Source organism: Arachis ipaensis, chromosome B5 (assembly GCF_059453495.1).
Source record: "Arachis ipaensis isolate K30076 ecotype BB chromosome B5, ASM5945349v1, whole genome shotgun sequence".
NCBI lineage: Eukaryota > Viridiplantae > Streptophyta > Magnoliopsida > Fabales > Fabaceae > Arachis > Arachis ipaensis.
The window spans coordinates 59,524,416-59,547,350 of NC_142440.1; the positions used below are offsets into that span (position 1 = coordinate 59,524,416).

Genomic DNA, 22,935 nt, shown 5'->3' on the forward strand with positions numbered 1-22,935 from the left:
AGAGGTGTAACAACAAGAAATTAAAAGGAAGAACTAAATCAAAACAAGAATTATAACTTGGATCCAAGAAGAATTAACTAAAACTACCCTAAAATCTAGAGAGAGAAGAGAGCCTCTCTCTCTAGAATTCTAACCTAAAACATCATGAAAACTAAACTATGACTACTTGGTTCATTTCTCCCTCAATCCTTGGGTTCAATAGCATCAGAAATGAGTTGGATTAGGCCCAAAATGAGCTAGAAATTGCCCCCAACGAAGTGCAAAAAAGTGGACCCACGTAGCTCTATCGGCGCGCACGCGTACATGGCGCGTGTGCGCCCCTGAACGCGAAGCAACATATGGCGAATTCTATATCATTTCAAAGCCCCAGATGTTAGCTTTCCAATGCAACTAAAACCGCCTCATTTGGACCTCTGTAGCTCAAGTTATGGTCGCTTGAGTTTCAGAAGGTCGAGCTTGACAGCTTTACGGTTCCTTCATTTCTTCATGAGTTCTCCCACTTTGCATGCTTTTCTCCTCACTTCTTCCATCCAATACTTTCCTTATGAACCTAAAATCACTCAACAAACATATCAAGGCATTCGAATGGAATTAAAGTGAATTAAAATCACCAATTTTAGGGCCTAAAAAGCATGTTTTCACATTTAAGCACAAATCAATGGAGAATTGCAAAACCATGCTATTTCATTGAATAAATGTGAGAAAAGTTGATAAAATCCCCCAAAATAAGTACAAGATAAACCACAAAATTGGGGTTTATCAGTAATCAACTTATTAAATGCTACTATCTATATGCATGCAAGTGTATATATACTATATATATCTATTTATCTATAATGTCCTATTGATTTGGTGAAAACAAACAATCAAATTCCAAGCAAGCATATATGTATAGAGCTAAGCAAAGAATTAGTTTAATACAACAAAATCTAAAGAATTGATTTAACTCATCAAAATTAGGCACTTGCAAGAATGCATGATAGGAGAAGTGCAAATATAGAATTGAGTAATTGAACCCTCACTAGGTGTGTATACACTCTAAGCACTCGGTGTTTAGGGTCAATTCACTCAAGTCTCCTTCCAATCATGCTTTCAAGGATTTGTTTTTGATCTAACAATCAATAAACAAGTGATGCATGAACGCAATTATTATGAGGGCTTCATATGGTTGTAATGGGGTTAGGGTAAGGTGGGATAGATATGGCCAAGTGGATTAAATGCAATTGAATCCTTGATTAGTTTAAGTCTCCACATCAACCCGTATCAACCAAATCAAAATAAAATGTAATCCTAACCTTCCATCATTTTCTATTCACTAGCACCCATGTATGCTTTTCTCACAAAAACATCACATATGCAATTCCTTTATTCATTTGTTTACTCTCTAGGGTGCCTTTGCGCCCTTTTTATGATGAGGAGTTTTTTTTTTTCAATTTAGAATTGCATATGGTTAAGTATTTCATACATGAATGTTCCTATTTTCCACAATTTTCAATGAATATCCGAATTAAACATTTTCTTTTACTACCAAAGTTTTCCAAAAGATTCTCCCACACTTAAATGAAACACACTTCTTCAACCTAAGCTAATCAAGGATATAATCCAAGGTAAATCATGGTTTTTCACTTAAGATTGTGATGTGCTAAAATCAAGAACAATGGGATAAATAAAGCTCAAAGGGGTTAACAATGGTGAATGCAAAGGGTAGGCTATAGGGGAAAAGTAAGCTTTTAAACAAAGATGGCCTCAATCATGCTCAATGCAATTCAAAACATCAATCATTGGAAATAAAGAATAAAAAAAAAACCAAGATTACAATCATAGAAGAGATATGGCACATAATGAACAAAATTAGTGGTTAAAATATGAAGAGATATGACACTAACCTTGTCCTAAATTTTGAGAAATGCCACTTCATGGTGAGACAAGGCATAGTGTTAGGACACGTAGTCTCTGATAAGGGCATTTCTGTGGACCCGACCAATGTCGATGTTATTACTAGTTTACCTTCCCTCATCTGTGAGGGAGGTCCATTCCTTTTTTAGGCATGCAGGATTCTATAGGCGCTTTATCAAGAATTTTAGCAAAATTGCATTGCCATTGTCGCGCCTTCTCGAAAAGGACGTGGACTTTAAGTTCAATAGTGCTTGTGCGGATGCATTTGAGGAGTTAAGAAAATCTCTTACCATGGCACCAATTGTGAGGGGCCCTAATTGGACGCAACCATTCGAGATAATGTGCGACACGTTAAATCATGTCGTAGGTGCCACGCTTGCACAGCGCGATGGTAAGCTCCCCTATATCATTGCTTATTCCTTAAAAACATTGGATGCGGCACAATCCAACTATACCACTACGGAGAAAGAGCTCCTAGCTATTGTTCATGCACTAGATAAAATCAGATTTTATTTTCTAGGGTTCAAAATAGTGGTATATACAGATCATGCAGCTTTGAAGTATTTGTTGACAAAGAATGAGTCGAAACCTAGGCTCATACATTGGATCTTGCTCTTGCAAGAGTTCGACATTGAGATTAGGGATCGAAGTGGGTCTAAAAATTTGGTTGCAGGTCATTTAAGCCGCCTTGAAAATCTTAAATATGACCCATTTCTGATCGATGACTCATTCCCTTTGGATAGTTTGCATGCTGTTTCGGATAGTTTTCCTTGGTTTGCACCTATGGAGAACTACTTGGTTGCTAAGATCTTCCCTCCTAACTTTTCTAAACATTAAAGGGACAAGTTGAGGAGTGATTCCAAATATTACATTTGGGATGACCCTTACTTGTGGAAGAGGAGAGTAGACCAAGTAATTCGAAGTTGTGTCCCAGAATCTGAAATCCAACCCATTCTTGAAGCTTGTCATTCATCCGAGTGTGGCGGCCACTTTGGCCCACAACGGACGGCTTAAAAGGTTTTGGATTGTGGATTCTGGTGGCCAACCTTATTCAAGGATGCTAACCAATTCTGTGTGTCGTGTCATCAATGTCAGAAGTTGGGAAATGCATCCCAAAAGGATGAAATGCCTCAACAACCAATGTTGTTCTGTGAAATATTTGATGTATGGGCATAGACTTTAGAGGGCCATTTCTCAACTCAAGTGGGTATCTATATATTCTGTTGGCGGTTGACTACGTATCAAAGTGGTTGAAAGCGATACCTACCCGCCTTGATGACGCTAATGCCTAATTTCTTTCATTAGAAATAATATTGTGTGCCGCTATAGGTTGCCACGAGCAATCGTGAGCGACCAAGGTTCCCACTTTTGTAATAGGAAGGTAGAAGCACTGCTCAAGCGCTATGGGATACTACATAAGGTTTCAACTGCCTATCACCCCCAAACAAATGGGCAAGCGGAGGTGTCCAACCGGGAGATTAAGCAAATTTTGGAGAAAGTGGTGAATCCACAAAGGAAAGACTGGAGCTCTCGGTTGGGAGATGCACTATGGGCATATAGGACGGCCTATAAGACCCCGTTAGGGATGAGTCCCTTTCGGATTGTCTATGGCAAGGCATGCCACCTTCCGGTGGAGATTGAGCATAAGACCTATTGGGCGGTCAAGTAGTGTAACATGGACATCACCAAGGCGGGTATAGCCAGAAAATTGCAACTAGAGGAACTTGAGTGTCTTAGGATGGAGGCATATGAGAATGCTCGAATCTACAAGGAAAAGACTAAGGCATTTCATGATCACCATATCCGAAAGAAGGATTTTCAAGAAGGTGACGAAGTTCTCCTCTACAACTCGAGGCTCAGATTCATGCCTGGAAAGCTCCGTTCAAAATGGGAAGGACCCTTTAAGGTGAAGGAGGTAAAGCCCTATGGAGTGGTGGAATTATTTGACCTTCAAAGTGATACAACTTTCAAGGTGAATGGACATAGAGTGAAGAAGTATCATGGCTACAAATCACCAAGGGAAGTAGAGGTGCTCCTGCTTGAGGATGCACCAAAAGGAGAGGAAGCTTAAGCGCATGACCGTCCAACTTAAGGATGTTAAAGAAAAGTTCTTGGTGGGAGACACCCCACCATGGTAAGATCTTCCTTGTGTATACTTTCTTGCTTCTAGCTTTAGATTCTTGTGAATTTTGTGATTTCTTGGTGTTGTTGAGTTTGCTTAGGTATGCTAGCTTTTGTTGATTTTGTTGAATTGTTATGATATTCATGTAGATTTCATTAATCTTGGTATGGATAAATTGATAAGGTTAGAGAAAATGCTTTATTTTGAGTAGTGAATGAATTTTTGAGTGTTTTCTGGACTATCTAACTTGAACACCTGCCAAGAATGTGTTAAAAATGCTTTTCTCTATGTGGAAAAAAAAAGGGGTCCACGCTTAAGCGTGCAGGATGCGTACGCATCGCTTGCGTTTTTGCAACTTTGGTACATTTTCCCGAGAGTTGCGCGAGCATTGTGCAAGCACTGCGCGAAACGTGCAAATGCCTACCCACGCGTATGCGTGAGGCACGCCCACGCATCGCCTGTCCCGCATGCTTATCCACGCGTGCGCGCTTATGACGCGTATGCGTCGGTCGCTCTGCGTGCCACTCTTGGTACATTTTCCTGAGAGTTGCGCGAACATCGAGCGAACACTGTGCGCAATGCGCAACTCCTACCCACACGTACGCGTGTAGCACGTACACGAGTCATCTTGCTTTCTTGCCCACCCACGCGTGCGCGCACATGACAAGTACGCGTCGGTCGCCTTACATGCCTCCCCTAGTACATGACACCTGAGAGTTGCGCGAGCATTGCGCAAGCACTGCGCGAAGCGTGCAGTTGTCTCCACGTGTGCGCGTGCTATGACGCGTACGCGTCCCTTACCTGTCTACCAACCCACGCGTACGTGTGGTTGGCGCTCACGCGCCCCTCTTCTTTTCTGTCCCTTCACGCGTACGCGTGGCATGTGCGCACGCGTCACTTTCCGGACGCAGGTAATGAACAAGCGCGCCCTATTTCATATTTTGTTTTAAATTCCCCTCTTCCACTCTCTTCTTCCTCTCTTCCTCCTTTCTTCTTCCTTTCCTCTTCACCATTTCTCTCACCCACTACCACCGTTGACTTCACCCACCGGCGACCACCACTTTTGGCGGTCCCACTTTCTCTCTCATCTTCTTTCTTTCCCTTTTTCTCACTTGCACCTTACCTTATCTTTCTCCTCTCAAGGTCATACTCTTCCTCCTTCTCTTTGTCTTTGCTTTATTTCTTTTCTCCTTAGTTGCATTTATTTACTCTCTCTTATTTCTTTTAGTTGCACTTTGTTAAATTTACTCTTATTTATTTGCTTTCTTTCTTCTTTTTCTTTGCCATTTTCCATGGGTGTTGAAATTTGAGTTAGCTCTTGCTTTGATGGGTTAGTTTGTTACTGGTGCACGAAATTGTGATTCAAAAACTTGGTATGGCGAATTAGTGATCTTAACACTTCTTCACAACTCTGATGCAACTAACCAGCAAGTGCACTGGGTCGTCCAAGTAATACCTTATGTGAGTAAGGGTTGATCCCATGGAGATTGTCAGCTTGAAGCAAGCTATGGTCATCTTGTAAATCTCAGCCAGGCGGATTAAATTGGTTATGAGGTTTTGATAATTAAAATATAAATAAAACATAAAATAACATAGAAATACTTATGTAATTCATTGGTAGAAATTTCAGATAAGCGTATGGAGATGTTTTGTTGCTTCTGAACTTCTACTTTCCTACTGCCTTCTTCCAACCATGCGTACCTCCTTCCATGGCAAGCTGTATGATCCTTTCAGATGAAAACAAATCCACCTGCGCTGTCACCGCAGGGCTAATCATCTGTCGGTTCCCGCTAGCGTCAGAATAGGACCATTGTCCTTTTGTGCACTGTCACTTGCGCCCCACATTCGCAGGTTTGAAGCTCGTCACTGTCATCCCTTCCCAGATCCTACTCGGAATACCACAGACAAGGTTTAGACTTTCTGGATCCCAAGAATGCTACCAATGGTTCTAGCCTATACCACGAAGACTCTGATCTCACGGAATGGAAGGCTCTATTGTCAGGAGAGGCAACCATGCATCGTGAACCAGGAGGCTAAGAGATACACACTCAAGCTATTGCAGATAGAACGGAAGTGGTTGTCAGGCACGCGTTCATAAGTGAGAATAATGATGAGTGTCACGGATCATCACATTCATCAGGTTGAGGTGCGAGTGAATATCTTAGAATAAGAATAAGCTTGAATTGAATAGAAGAACAATAGTACTTGCATTAATTCATGAAGAACAGCAGAGCTCCACACCTTAATCTATGGGGTGTAGAAACTCTACCATTGAAAATACATAAGTGAAAATAGGGTAGACATGGCCAAGTGGCCAGCCTCCCATGGAGGTCTCAGAACATAAAAGTTACATCATATGATCAAAAGATGTGAAATAAACCTCTAAAAGTAGTTTTTATACTAAACTAGTAACTAGGGTTTATAGAAAATGAGTAACTAAGTGCAGATAGTGCAGAAATCAACTTCTAGGGCCCACTTGGTATGTGCTTGGGCTGAGCATTAAAGCTTTTTTGTGCTTGGGCTGTTTCTGGAGTTAAACGCCAGCTTTGGTGCCAGTTTAGGTGTTTAACTCCAATTCTGGTGCCAGTTTGGGCGTTTTACGCCAGAATTTCTTGGGCTGACTTTGAACGCCAGTTTGGGCCATCAAATCTCGGACAAAGTATGGACTATTATATATTGCTGGAAAGCCCAGAATGTCTACTTTCCAACGCAATTGAGAGAGCATCAATTGAGCTTTCTAGCTCCAGAAAATCTACTTCGAGTGCAGGGAGGTCAGAATCCAACAGCACCTGCAGTCCTTTTTCAGCCTCTGAATCAGATTTTTGCTCAGGTCCCTCAATTTCAGCCAAAAAATACCTGAAATCACAGAAAAATACACAAACTCATAATAAAGTACATAAATGTGATTTTTAATAAAAAAATAATAAAAACTAACTAAAATATTCTAAAAACTATGTAAAAATAATGCCAAAAATGGTATAAATTATCCGCTCATCACAACACCAAACTTAAATTGTTGCTTGTCCCCAAGCAACTAAAAACAAAATAGGATAAAAAGAAGAGAATATACAATTAATTTCAAAAATATCAATGAAGATTAGTCTCAATTAGACGAGTGGGACTTGTAGCTTTTTGCTTCTGAACAGTTTTGGCATCTCACTTTATCCATTGAAGTTCAGAATGATTGGCATCTATAGGAACTCAGAATTCAGATAGTGTTATTGATTCACTTAGTTCAGTATGTTGATTCTTGAACACAGCTACTTTATGAGTCTTGGCCGTGACCCTAAGCATTTTGTTTTCCAGTATTACCACCGGATACATAAATGCCACAGACACATAACTAGGTGAACCTTTTCAGATTGTGACTCAGCTTTGCTAGAGTCCCCAGTTAGAGGTGTCCAGAGCTCTTAAGCACACTCTTTTTACTTTGGACCACGACTTTAACCGCTCAGTCTCAAGCTTTTCACTTGACACCTTCACGCCATAAGCACATGGTTAGGGACAGCTTGGTTTAGCCGCTTAGGCCATGATTTTATTCCTTTGGGCCCTCCTATCCATTAAAGCTCAAAGCCTTGGATCCTTTTTACCCTTGCCTTTTAGTTTAAAGGGTTATTGGCTTTTTGCTCTTGCCTTTTGGTTTAAAGAGCTATTGGCTTTTTCTGCTTGCTTTTTCTTTTTCTTTCTTTTTTCTTTATTTTTTTCGCCATTTTTTTCTTTTTTTTTTCCGCAAGCTTTATTCTTCACTGCTTTTTCTTGCTTCAAGAATCAATTTTATGATTTTTCAAATCATCAATAACATTTCTCCTTTTTCATTATTCTTTCAAGAGCTAACAATTTTAACATTCATAAACAACAATATAAAAATATGCAATGTTCAAGCATTCATTCAGAAAACAAAAAGTATTGCCACCACATCAAAATAATTAAGCTAATTTCAAGATAAAATTTGAAACCATGCACTTCTTGTTCTTTTGCAATTAAAAACATTTTTCATTTAAGAAAGGTGAAGGATTCATAGGACATTCATAGCTTTAAGGCATAGACACTAAACACTAATAATCATGTAATAAAGACACAAACAGAGATAAAACATAAAGCATATGGAACGAAAAATAGAAAATAAAGAACAAGGAAATTAAAGAATGGGTCCACCTTAGTGATGGTGGCTAGTTCTTCCTCTTGAAGATCTTATGGAGTGCTTGAGCTCCTCAATGTCTCTTTCTTGCCTTTGTTGTTCCTCTCTCATGGCCTTTTGGTCTTCTCTTATTTCATGGAGGATAATGGAGTACTCTTGGTGCTCCATTTTTAGTTGTTCCATGTTGAAACTCAGTTCTCCTAAAGAGGTGTTGATTTGCCCCCAATAGTTTTGTGGAAGAAAATGCATCCCTTGAGGTATCTCAGGGATTTCATGATGAAGAATTTCCTCATGCTCTTGCTGAGGTCTGATAAACCACTATTTTATGGTTTATATTGTGTTTAATTGTGTGGTTTTATCATGATCCTTACCCACTTATTCATTAAATTAGCATGCAATTATAATTCCTTCCTGAATTTATTACATGTTTGAAAACTGCTTCCTAGAGACTTTAATTATGTATTTTTAATTCTCCTTTATTCCATTCGATGCAGTGATCTATGTGTTGAGTGTTTCAGACTTTACAAGGCATGAATGAGTTGGAGATTGGAAAGGAAGCTGGCAGAAATGGAAGGAACACAAGAATTTGAGGAGATAACCAGCGAGAAGTGACGCGGTCGCATGGCTCACGCGACCGCGCGAAGGAGAGCAAATCGCAGAGACGCGGCCGCATGGCTCACACGGCCGCGCGGATTGGAAAAGCTTAAGTGACGCGGTAGCATGGACGACGCTGGGGGCAATTTTGTACCTTATTTTGACCCAATTTTTGGCCCGGAACAGCAGACTAGAGCCAGAGAACATGTAGAAACAAAGGACAACATTCATTCTACACAGTTTTCAGTTTTAGATCTAGTTTTACTCCTCCTCTAGGTTTTTCTCTTTAGTTTTTAGGATTTAATTTTTAATTGGTCTTAGCATTGGAACATTGAGAAGAGTTATTACCTCATCAAGACTTCGTCATTCTAGTTCGTTCTCTTAACTTGGTTTTATTCTTCCATGTTATTTGCTTTGTTCAATTTTGTCATCTGAATGCGTTTATGATTATTTAATACAAGGGTTATTTCTTTTATTTCAATTCATTTTAATTTCCAATAATCATGTCTTCTTTTAATTCCCTTTCATGTGTTATGAATTTATTATTTACAATGAGCGAGTAGTTCCCTCACTTGATGGGGAGTTGATTGAAAGGAACTCTTGAGTTGGAAAGATTGAAAGAAAAATTTGTAATTGGGTTAACTGTTGGATTGCTATCTAGTCACTAACACCAATCCCTTTGAACTAAGTGGGTTGCAACTCGTGAACAGATCTAGCATTCCAACTCGTTTGACTTTCCTTTACTTAGTAACGGATAACTAAACAGAACAACCATTAATTATCAATTAATCTTGAAATCATTCCATCAATAATAGAGATTCCAACTAATCAACTCCCAGTCAAGGCTTTTACTCATATTATTCAATTTTCTCAACTTAATTTTCCATCTACTTAACTCAACTTCTTTGGAAACATCTAATTAATAAAATAGCACACTTTTCTGCAACTCGTTGGGAGACGACCTGGGACTCAAACTCCCAGTAATTTTTAATTTAAATTCTCCGTGACATATTTCTAAATTGATAGGCAGATTTTCGGTGAGTTAAGAACTATACTTACAACGTAACTATTTTAATAATTTTTAATTCACCAACTTCTGTGCTCCGTCAATTTTTGGTGCCGTTGCCGGGGAGTTGCAATAGAGTGCTAAAGTTATTAATTAGAATTTATTTATTTGCATTTTATTTTATTGTTTTTACTATGAGCTGCATGTTTCTTTCGTCAAATGACGCGTTCACTACCTGACCCCAACTTGCCAATATTCGAACCTGAAATTAAAAGGACTATTTCACGAATAAGGCGAGCTAAGCGTCGGTTAGTCCTCTCTGAGGACGAATCTGAAACGTCAGTTGAGGAAGAAACAAGCCTCCGTTCTACTAATTCGGTTGTTTTACGTGCAGGAGACATGGCAGCTAGGAGAGTTACCATCCAGGAGGAAGGAGCTCCTGATTTTACGATGCAACCGTTTCAAGCGCATCATCCAGCGGTAGCTACAGATTTTGAAATAAAGACCGCACTGCTAAATTTGATGCCCAAGTTTCATGGCTTATGATGAGCGGATAATTTATATGCTTTTTGACATTGTTTTTAGTATGTTTTTAGTAGGATCTAGTTACTTCTAGGGATGTTTTCATTAGTTTTTATGTTAAATTCACATTTCTGGACTTTACTATGAGTTTGTGTGTTTTTCTGTGATTTCAGGTATTTTCTGGCTGAAATTGAGGGACTTGAGCAGAAATCAGATTCAGAGGTTGAAAAAGGACTGCTGATGCTGTTGGATTCTGACCTCCCTGCACTCAAAGTGGATTTTCTGGAGCTACAGAACTTGAAATGGCGCGCTTCCAATTGCGTTGGAAAGTAGACATCCAGGGCTTTCCAGAAATATATAATAGTCCATACTTTGGCCAAGAATAGACGACGTAAACTGGCGTTCAATGCCAGCCTTCTGCCCAAATCTGGCGTCCAGCGCCAGAAAAGGATCCAAAACCAGAGTTGAACGCCCAAACTGGCACAAAACTGGCGTTCAACTCCACAAATGGCCTCTGCACGTGCTACACTTAAGCTCAGCCCAAACACACACCAAGTGGGCCCAGGAAGTGGATTTATGCATCAATTACTCACTCATGTAAACCCTAGTGACTAGTTTATTATAAATAGGACCTTTTACTAGTCTTTATTGACCATCTTTGATCAGTTGTATGCTATCTTAGATCACAATAGGGGGCTGGCCATCTCGGCCATGCCTGGACCTTCACTTATGTATTTTCATACGGTAGAGTTTCTACACTTCATAGATTAAGGTGTGGAGCTCTGCTGTTCCTCAAAGATTAATGCAAAGTACTTCTGTTTTCTATTCAATTCTTCTTATTTCTCTTCTAAGATATCCATTCGCACCCAAGAACGTGATGAAGGTGATGATTATGTGTGACGCTCATCACCATCTCCCCTATGAACACGTGCCTGACAAACACTTCCGTTCTACATGAAATAAGCTAGAATGAATATCTCTTAGATCTCCTAACAGGAATCTTCGTGGCGTAAGCTAGAATGATGGCGGCATTCAAGAGAATCCGGAAAGTCTAAACCTTGTCTGTGGTATTCCGAGTAGGATTCAATGATTGAATGACTGTGACGAGCTTCAAACTCGCGAGTGCTGGGCGTTAGTGACAGACGCAAAAGGAGGGTGAATCCTATTCCAGCATGATCGAGAACCGACAGATGAATAGCCGTGCCGTGACAGGGTGCGTGAGCATATGATTCACTGAGAGGAGGGGATGTAGCCACTGACAACGGTGATGCCCTTGCATAAAGCCAGCCATGGAAAGGAGTAAGACTGATTGGATGAAGATAGCAGGAAAGCAGAGGTTCAGAGGAACGAAAGTATCTCCATTCGCTTATCTGAAATTCCTACCAATGATTTACATAAGTACCTCTATCCCTATCTTATTAATTATTATTCGAAAACACCATTATCCATTTATATCTGCCTGACTGAGATTTACAAGGTGACCATAGCTTACTTCATACCAACAATCTCCGTGGGATTCGACCCTTACTCACGTAAGGTATTACTTGGACGACCCAGTGCACTTGCTGGTTAGTTGTATCGAAGTTGTGACAATTATGAATTAAGATCAGAGCACCAAGCTTTGGAGCCATTACCAGGATTTGTTTGAGCCTGGACATCACAATTTCGTGCACCAAGTTTTTGGCGCCGTTGCTGGGGATTGTTTGAGTTTGGACAACTAACGACTCATCTTGTTGCTCAGATTGGGTAACTTTCTTTTCGTTTTCTTTTTTAAAAAAAAAAATTTTTTTCAAAAATATTTCAAAACTTTTCTCATCTGTTTTCGAAAAAATTAAAAATGTTTTCAAAAATTTATTCAAAATTTTTAAGAATGAATTCTAGTGTTTCATGAAGCATGAGAAGCCTGGCTGGCTGTAAAGCCATGTCTAAATTTTTTTGGACTGAGGCTTGCAATTTGTTATCAAAGAGCAATATACTCTCGTGTTAAAGACTAAAGCTTGGCTGGCCATTGGCCATGTCTAGTGTTTTGGACTGGAGCTTTCATTGAAAGCTTGGCTGGCTAGTGAGCCATGTCTAATTCCTGGACTGAAGCTTTAGACTAACATGGCAAGATTCCTGGAATTCATATTAAAAATTTTGGAATCCTTATTTTTTCTTTTTCATATTATTTTCAAAAAAAAATCCAAAAAAAATTTAGAAAATCATAAAAATCAAAAATATTTTTCTGTTTCTTGTTTGAGTCTTGAGTCATATCATAAGTTTGGTGTCACTTGCATATGCATCTAGCATTTTTCGAAAATATCATGCATTCATAGTGTTCTTCATGATCTTCAAGTTGTTCTTGGTAAGTCTTCTTGTTTGATCTTGATGATTTTTTGTTTTGTGTCTTTCCATGTTTATCATATGCATTCTTGAATTCTTAGTGTCTAAGCATTAAAGGATTCTAAGTTTGGTGTCTTGCATGTTTTCTTAGCATTAAAAATTTTCCAAAAATATGTTCTTGGTGTTCATCATGACATTCATAGTGTTCTTGGTGTTCATCTTGACATTCATAGCATTCTTGCATGCATTCATTGTTTTGATCTAAAAATTTCATGCATTGCATAATTTTCATGTTTTTCATAAAAATTTCAAAAATCAAAAAAATATCTTTTCCTTTTTTCTCTCATCAAATTCGAAAATTTGAGTTGACTTTTTCAAAAATTTTTAAAATCAAGTTGTTTCTTATGAGTCAAATCAAATTTTCAATTTGAAAATCTTATCTTTTTCAAAATCTTTTTCAAAATTCAAATCTTTTTCAAAATTCATGGTTATTTTCGAAAATTCCAAAAAAAAAAATTATTTTCAAAAACCTTTTTCTTATTTTTATACCAAATTTTTGAAAATAACATAATCAATTAATGTTTTGATTCAAAAATTTGAAGTTTGTTACTTGCTTGTTAAGAAAGATTCAAACTTTGAGTTCTAGAATCATATCTTGTGATTTCTTATGAATCAAGTCATTAATTGTGATTTTAAAAATCAAATCTTTTTTCAAAACTAATTTCAATCATATCTTTTCAAAAATATCGTCTTATCTTATCTTTTTCAAAAATATCTTTTCAAAATATCTTTTCTAACTTCCTAACTTCTTATCTTTTCAAAATTTGTTTCAACTAACTAACTAACTTTTTGTTTGTTTCTTAACTTTTTCAAAACTACCTAACTAACTCTCTCTCTTTCTAATTTTCGAAAATACCTCCCCCTTTTTTAAAAATTTCTTTTTAATTAACTAATTATTTTTATTTTTATTTTTTATTTCAAAATATTTTCGAAAAAAAAAATTTACTAACAATTTTCAAAAATCAATTTTCAAAAAATCACTAACCCTTTTTCAAAATAATTTTCGAAAATTATTCCTCCCCCATCTCATTCTATTTATTCATTCATATCCTAACATCTCATCTCACATCTCTTCCATTCGTACAGTTGCATTTCTTCCTTTACATCACATTCTTTGTCTCCCCCTCTTTTCTTCCACTCACAAAGGGATCCCTATACTGTGGTATAAAGGATCTCTATTATTATTATTATTTTTTTGTGCCTTCTTCTTTGTCATATGAGCAGGAGCAAGGATAAGAACATTCTTGTGGAAGCAGATCCAGAACCTGAAAGGACTCTGAAGAGAAAATTAAGAAAAGCTAAAATACAACAATCCAGAGATAACCTTTCAGAAACTTTCGAACAGGAAAAGGAGATGGCAGCCGAAAATAATAATAATGTAAGGAAGATGCTTGGTGACTTTACTGCACCTAATTCCAATTTACATGGAAGAAGCATCTCCATTCCTGCCATTGGAGCAAACAATTTTGAGCTGAAACCTCAATTAGTTTCTCTGATGCAGCAGAACTGCAAGTTTCATGGACTTCCATCTGAAGATCCTTTTCAGTTCTTAACTAAATTCTTGCAGATATGTGATACTGTTAAGACTAATGGAGTAGATCCTGAAGTCTACAGGCTCATGCTTTTCCCTTTTGCTGTAAGAGACAGAGCTAGATTATGGTTGGATTCTCAACCCAAAGACAGCCTGAACTCTTGGGATAAGCTGGTCACGGCTTTCTTAGCCAAGTACTTTCCTCCTCAAAAGCTGAGCAAGCTAAGAGCTGATGTTCAAACCTTCAGACAGAAAGAAGGTGAATCTCTCTATGAAGCTTGGGAAAGATACAAACAGTTGACCAAAAAGTGTCCTTCTGACATGCTTTCAGAATGGACCATCCTGGATATATTCTATGATGGTTTATCTGAGCTATCAAAGATGTCACTGGACACTTCTGCAGGTGGATCCATTCACCTAAAGAAAACGCCTGCAGAAGCTCAAGAACTCATTGACATGGTTGCTAATAACCAGTTCATGTACACTTCTGAAAGGAATCCTGTGAGTAATGGGACGCCTATGAAGAAGGGAGTTCTTGAGGTTGATACTCTGAATGCCATATTGGCTCAGAACAAAATATTGACTCAGCAAGTCAATATGATTTCTCAGAGTCTGCATGGAATGCAAGCTGCATCCAACAGTACTCAAGAGGCATCTTCTGAAGAAGAAGCCTATGATCCTGAGAACCCTGCAATAGCAGAGGTAAATTACTTAGGTGAACCTTATGGAAACACCTATAACTCAACATGGAGAAATCATCCAAATTTCTCATGGAAGGATCAAAAGCCCCAACAAGGCTTTAATAATGGTGGAAGAAACAGGTTTAGCAATAGCAAGCCTTTTCCATCATCAACTCAGCAACAGACAGAGAACTCTGAACAAAATGCTTCTAATTTAGCAAATCTAGTCTCTGATCTATCTAAGGCCACTGTAAGTTTCATGAATGAAACAAGGTCTTCCATTAGAAATCTGGAAGCACAAGTGGGCCAGCTGAGTAAAAGGATCACTGAAATCCCTCCTAGTACTCTCCCAAGTAATACAGAAGAGAACCCAAAAGGAGAGTGCAAGGCCATTGACATAAGCGCCATGGCCGAACCTCTGAGGAGAGGAGAGGACGTGAATCCCAAGGAGGAGGACCTCCTGGGACGTCCAGTGATCAATAAGGAGCTTCCCTCTGAGGAACCAAAGGACTCTGAGGCTCATCTAGAGACCATAGAGATTCCATTGAACCTCCTTATGCCCTTCATGAGCTCTGATGAGTATTCCTCTTCTGAAGAGAATGAGGATGTTACTGAAGAGCAAACTGCCAAGTTTCTTGGTGCAATCATGAAGCTGAATGCCAAATTGTTTGGCATTGATGCTTGGGAAGTTGAACCTCCCTTGTTCATCAATGAACTAAGTGATCTGGATCAACTGACATTGCCTCAGAAGAGACAGGATCCTGGAAAGTTCATATTACCTTGTACCATAGGCACCATGATCTTTAAAGCTCTGTGTGACCTTGGTTCAGGGATAAACCTCATGCCCCTCTCTGTAATAGAGAAACTGGGAATCTATGGGGTGCAAGCTGCTAAAATCTCATTAGAGATGGCAGACAGCTCAAGAAAACAGGCTTATGGACAAGTAGAAGATGTATTAGTAAAGGTTGAGGGCCTTTACATACCTGCTGATTTCATAGTCCTGGATACTGGAAAGGAAGAGGATGAATCCATCATCCTAGGAAGACCTTTCCTGGCCACAGCAAGAGCTGTGATTGATGTTGATAGAGGTGAAATAGTCCTTCAATGGAATGAGGACTCCCTTGTGTTTACAACTCAAGGATCTCCCTCTGAAACCATGGAGAGGAAGCAGAAAAAGCTTCTCTCCAAGCAGAGTCAACCAGAGCCCCCACAGTCAAACTCTAAGTTTGGTGTTGGGAGGCCACAACCAAACTCTAAGTTTGGTGTTGAACTCCCATATCCAAACTTTAAGTTTGGTGTTGGAGAGTCTCAACAAAGCTCTGCACATCTGTGAGGCTCCATGAGAGCTCACTGTCAAGCTATTGACATTAAAGAAGCGCTTGTTGGGAGGTAACCCAATGTTTATCTAATTCTTATTTTTATTGTTTTTCATGTTTTCTTAGGTTTATGATCATGTGGAGTCACAAAATAAATATAAAAATTGAAAGCGGAATCAAAAACAGCAGAAGAAAAATCACACCCTGGAGGAGCATCTGCCTGGCGTTCAAACGCCAGAACAGAGCATAGTTCTGGCGCTGAACGCCCAGAATGGGAGAATCCTGGCGCTGAACGCCCAGAACAAGCATGGTTCTGCCGTTCAACGCCAGAAATGGCAGCAAATGGGCGTTGAACGCCCAAAATGGGAACCAACCTGGCGCTGAACGCCCAGAGTTGTGTGCAAGGGCATTTTGCATGCCTAAATTGGTGCAGGGATGTAAATGCCTTGACACCTCAAGATCTGTGGACCTCACAGGATCACCTCAGGATCTGTGGACCCCACAGGATCCCCACCTACCTTCACTCACTCTCTTCTCTCTTCTCAATCATCCTCTATTCCCAATAAACACTCATCCCTTCTGTCTTCCATTTACCACTCATACCCATACACCCACTTACCTTCAAAAATTCAACATCTCTTCCCCACCCAATCCCACCCATATGGCCGAATACACACAGCCATCCATCTCCTCCATATCCTCTTCTTCTTCTATTCTTTCTTCTTTTGCTCGAGGGCGAGCAACATTCTAAGTTTGGTGTGGTAAAAGCATAGCTTTTTTGTTTTTTCCATAACCATTGATGGCACCTAAGGCCAGAGAAACCTCTAGAAAGAGGAAAGGGAAGACAAAAGCTTCCATCAAGGGTCTATAGCTCAGTGGTAGAACATTTGACTGCAAATCAAGAGATCCCTGAGATACCTCAAGGGATACATTTTCTTCCACACAATTATTGGAAGCAACTAAGGGTGGAACATCAAGAGCACTCCATCATCCTTCATGAAATCAGAGAAGATCTAAAAGCAATGAAGGAGGAGCAGCAAAGACAAGGAAGAGACATAGAAGAGCTCAAGGACATCACTAAGGTGGACTCATTCCTTGTTCTTACTTTCTCTGTTTTTCATTTTCTATGTTATGTGCTTATCTATGTTTGTGTCTTCATTACATGATCATTAGTAGTTAGTAACTTTGTCTTAAAGTCATAAATGTTCTATGAATCCATCACCTCTCTTAAAATAAAAATTGTTTTAAATTCAAAAGAACAAGAAGTACATGAGTTTCGAATTTATCCTTGAACTTAGTTTAGTTATATTGATGTGGTGACAATGCTTCTTGTTCTCTGAATGTATGCTTGAACAGTGCATATGTCTTTTGAAGTGTTGTTTAAGAATGTTAAATATGTTGGCTCTTGAAAGAATGATGACTAGGAGACATGTTATTTGATAATCTGAAAAATCATAAAAATGATTCTTGAAGCAAGAAAAAGCAGCAAAGAACAAAGCTTGCAGAAAAAAAAATAGGCGAAAAAAAAATAGAAAGAAAAAGAAAAAGCAAGCAGAAAAAGCCAATAACCCTTAAAACCAAAAGGCAAGGGCAAATAAAAAGGATCCCAATGCTTTGAGCATCAGTGGATAGGAGGGCCTAAAGGAATAAAATCATGGCCTAAGCGGCTAAACCAAGCTGTCCCTAACCATGTGCTTGTGGCGTGTAGGTGTCAAGTGAAAACTTGAGACTGAGCGGTTAAAGTCAAGGTCCAAAGCAAAAGAAGAGTGTGCTTAAGAACCCTGGACACCTCTAATTGGGGACTTTAGCAAAGCTGAGTCACAATCTGAAAAGGTTCACCCAATTATGTGTCTGTGGCATTTATGTATCCGGTGGTAATACTGGAAAACAAAGTGCTTAGGGCCACGGCCAAGACTCATAAAGAAGCTGTGTTCAAGAATCATCATACTGAACTAGGAGAGTCAATAACACTATTCGAAATCTGAAGTTCCTATAGATGCCAATCATTCTAAACCTCAATGGATAAAGTGAGATGCCAAAACTATTCAAGAGGCAAAAAGCTATAAGTCCCGCTCATATGATTGAAGCTCTGTTTCATTGATAGTTTGGAATTTGTAGTATATTCTCTTCTTTTTATCCTATTTGATTTTCAGTTGCTTGGGGACAAGCAACAATTTAAGTTTGGTGTTGTGATGAGCGGATAATTTATACGCTTTTTGACATTGTTTTTAGTATGTTTTTAGTAGGATCTAGTTACTTCTAGGGATGTTTTCATTAGTTTTTATGTTAAATTCACATTTCTGGACTTTACTATGAGTTTGTGTGTTTTTCTGTGATTTCAGGTATTTTCTGGCTGAAATTGAGGGACTTGAGCAGAAATCAGATTCAGAGGTTGAAAAAGGACTGCTGATGCTGTTGGATTCTGACCTCCCTGCACTCAAAGTGGATTTTCTGGAGCTACAGAACTTGAAATGGCGCGCTTCCAATTGCGTTGGAAAGTAGACATCCAGGGCTTTCCAGAAATATATAATAGTCCATACTTTGGCCAAGAATAGACGACGTAAACTGGCGTTCAATGCCAGCCTTCTGCCCAAATCTGGCGTCCAGCGCCAGAAAAGGATCCAAAACCAGAGTTGAACGCCCAAACTGGCACAAAACTGGCGTTCAACTCCACAAATGGCCTCTGCACGTGCTACACTTAAGCTCAGCCCAAACACACACCAAGTGGGCCCAGGAAGTGGATTTATGCATCAATTACTCACTCATGTAAACCCTAGTGACTAGTTTATTATAAATAGGACCTTTTACTAGTCTTTATTGACCATCTTTGATCAGTTGTATGCTATCTTAGATCACAATAGGGGGCTGGCCATCTCGGCCATGCCTGGACCTTCACTTATGTATTTTCATACGGTAGAGTTTCTACACTTCATAGATTAAGGTGTGGAGCTCTGCTGTTCCTCAAAGATTAATGCAAAGTACTTCTGTTTTCTATTCAATTCTTCTTATTTCTCTTCTAAGATATCCATTCGCACCCAAGAACGTGATGAAGGTGATGATTATGTGTGACGCTCATCACCATCTCCCCTATGAACACGTGCCTGACAAACACTTCCGTTCTACATGAAATAAGCTAGAATGAATATCTCTTAGATCTCCTAACAGGAATCTTCGTGGCGTAAGCTAGAATGATGGCGGCATTCAAGAGAATCCGGAAAGTCTAAACCTTGTCTGTGGTATTCCGAGTAGGATTCAATGATTGAATGACTGTGACGAGCTTCAAACTCGCGAGTGCTGGGCGTTAGTGACAGACGCAAAAGGAGGGTGAATCCTATTCCAGCATGATCGAGAACCGACAGATGAATAGCCGTGCCATGACAGGGTGCGTGAGCATATGATTCACTGAGAGGAGGGGATGTAGCCACTGACAACGGTGATGCCCTTGCATAAAGCCAGCCATGGAAAGGAGTAAGACTGATTGGATGAAGATAGCAGGAAAGCAGAGGTTCAGAGGAACGAAAGTATCTCCATTCGCTTATCTGAAATTCCTACCAATGATTTACATAAGTACCTCTATCCCTATCTTATTAATTATTATTCGAAAACACCATTATCCATTTATATCTGCCTGACTGAGATTTACAAGGTGACCATAGCTTGCTTCATACCAACAATCTCCGTGGGATTCGACCCTTACTCACGTAAGGTATTACTTGGACGACCCAGTGCACTTGCTGGTTAGTTGTATCGAAGTTGTGACAATTATGAATTAAGATCAGAGCACCAAGCTTTGGAGCCATTACCAGGATTTGTTTGAGCCTGGACATCACAATTTCGTGCACCAGCTTACCTGCTCAAGAGCCCATCAAGCACTTGAGAGATTTCCAGGCAGCCTGTTCTACTGTCAGGCATGATGGTACTGATGAAATTTCAATTTTGCTGAAAGCTTTCCCGTTTTCTCTTGAGGAAAAGGCAAGAGAGTGGTACTACACTCAACCTCTAGCAAATGTATCCAACTGGGATACACTCAGAAAGGAGTTTTTGGAGAAATTCTTTCCATCTGAAGTTACTGATAAACTGAGGAAGGATGTTTCCACAATTGTTCAGGATGACAATGAGTCTCTCTTTGAATACTGGGAGCACTTCAATAATCTTCTGGAAGTATGCCCCCACCACAGGATTGATAAAATGGTGTTACTCAGCTATATCACACAGGGTATGAGACCCCAAGATAAGACCACATTGGAAAATGCCAGCAATGGGTCTATGAAGAAGTACAAGACCACTGATGAAGCATGGCAATTGATCAGTGATTTAGCTGAATCTACTAGGAACCACAGGCAAAAGCAAGGCTGTTCAAAAGCCGTTGCAGAAGTATCCTCTAATAGAGAGACTGCGGCTCTAGCTCAGAGTATATGTGAGATGACCAACTTGCTGAAGCAGATGCAATTGAATCAACAACAAGCTCAGCAAGCTCAACCTCCTCCACCACAACAACTAGTCCCACAGAGAGTTTGCAAAATCTGTGCTGATTATAGCCATTATACTGATGAATGCCCGCAGCTCCAACAAGAAGACAACATAGTGGCATCCACTCATAACCTCTATGACCGCCCCAACCAAGGGTGCAATCAAAGTGGAAACAATAACCATGGATGGCAGGACAATTCTAACCAGAATTGGAGGGACAACAATAACAGAGGAGGCAGAGATAATCAGGGAAATCAGATATGGAATAATAACAACAACAGGCAGCAGAATCAACCTTACAGAGCACCTCACCTGAGGCAAAACCAAGGACCACAGCACAATCAACAGCAGACCTCTCAATTCACTCATTCTTCTTCATCTCCTAATGAAGAGTTACTACAATCTTTTGAGCGAAGATAGCAGACCATGGAAAATAACATCATGAATAGTATTAATGCCAGTCTGAACGGTCTGACCTCTACTTTGCAAGCTCTTGTCTCACGGATTGGAGCAACGCAAAATTCCAATAACCAACCTTCAAGCTCCATTGGAATCCCCTCTCAACCATTACCCAATCCAAAGGGAGGCATTAATGCCATCACCCTAAGGTCCGGAACCACACTGCAGGAGAGGAACCAGGAGGAACCAAACCCACCAGAACACGCCTCAGCTGAAGAGGTGGTAGAAATAAAAGATGTTGAGGAGGAAGAGGACATACAGGACATAGCTGAAGAAGAAATAGCTCAACCACAAAAGGAAGCACCAAAAGGCGCAGATACTACAGAAAACACTACTCCTATTCCATTTCCACAACTTGCAAGGAAGCCCAGGAAGCAGCTAGAACCCGATCCTAAAATGGTAGAAATATTAAAAAAGGTCGAGGTAACTGTTCCTCTTTTTGATGTTATTCAGCAAGTACCTAAATATGCAAAGTTTCTAAAAGATTTGTTTATTCATAAAGACAAAATTAATGAATTAGAAACTATTCCTTTAGGTAGTTTCATATCTGCTTTAATGGGAGGATTACCTGAAAAATATAGTGATCCAGGTCCTTGTATAGTTAGCCGTACTAGTGGTGGTGTAGTAATTTATGATTGCATGTGTGATTTAGGAGCATGTGTTAGAATAATGCCTTTGTCTATATATGATATTTTGAGGCTTCCTCCCTTAAAAAGGTCGGCAGCTCGTTTTGTGTTAGCAGATAAAAGCATTATTACAGTGGCTGGAGTTGCTGAAGATGTTTTGGTGAACATTAAAGGGCTTACATTTCCCACTGATTTTTATATCTTGGAGATGCCCCATAATGATTCAGATAAGCCATCATCAATCCTACTTGGAAGACCATTCCTGAAGACATCAAAATTCAAATTGGATGCTTTTTTAGGAACATACTCCTTTGAAATAGATGGCGGCATAGTAATCTTCAATCTGAATGAAGTCATTGACAACCCTCCAGTAGATCGTTCTATCTTCTAGTGTGATGTCATAGATGAAAGTGTAACTGAAGTTCACAAGGAAGAGTTAGAAGAGAGGCACACTGGACAAGGTCCAAGTGTGGGGACCCTCTTAACTGACAATGAGGGCACTTCATCATTTTCACAAGCTCCAGATAATCCAGAGCCTGCCCATGATCAGAAGTTAGAATTGAAACCCCTCCCTCCACATCTCAAATATGCTTATCTTGAAGATGAGCAGAAGTTTCCAGTTATCATTGCAAGGGAACTTACTTCTCAACAAGAAGAGCAGTTACTTGATGTGCTGAGAAAGCATAAGAAGGCAATTGGGTGGAGTTTGGCAGATATAGTAGGGATCAACCATCAAGTATATGAACACAGAATATTTTTAGAAGAGGGAGCAAGACTTGTTCGTCAACCCCAAAGAAGATTGAATCCCACCATCTTGGAAGTTGTCAAAAAGGAAGTGACCAGACTATTGGAAGCAGGTATCATATATCCCATTTCAGACAGTGAATGGGTAAGCCCAGTTCAAGTGGTGCCCAAGAAGTCTGGAGTCACCACAGTGAAGAACGAGCATGGAGAGCTCATAGCGACTAGAGTTCAGAATGCTTGGAGAGTCTGCATTGATTACAGGCGTCTCAACCAAGCTACCCGTAAGGATCACTACCCACTTCCATTCACTGATCAAATGCTGGATCACCTGCCAGGTAAATCACATTATTGCTTTTTAGATGGTTACACAGGTTATTTCCAGATTCATATAGCTCCTGAGGATCAGGAAAAGACTACTTTTACATGTCCTTTTGGGACTTATGCTTACA

At 39.6% G+C, this 22,935-nt stretch overlaps 1 protein-coding gene across 1 annotated transcript; it reads left to right on the plus strand.

Moving 5' to 3' along the window:
- Positions 1–1,983: 1,983 nt before the first annotated feature.
- LOC148564340 (uncharacterized) lies at positions 1,984–3,565 on the plus strand. Its single transcript, XM_088487025.1, has 3 exons — positions 1,984–2,287; positions 2,519–2,669; positions 3,226–3,565. Exons 1-3 carry the CDS (start codon positions 1,984–1,986, stop codon positions 3,563–3,565), a joined length of 795 nt encoding a protein of 264 aa, XP_088343151.1.
- The last annotated feature ends 19,370 nt before the right edge of the window (positions 3,566–22,935 follow it).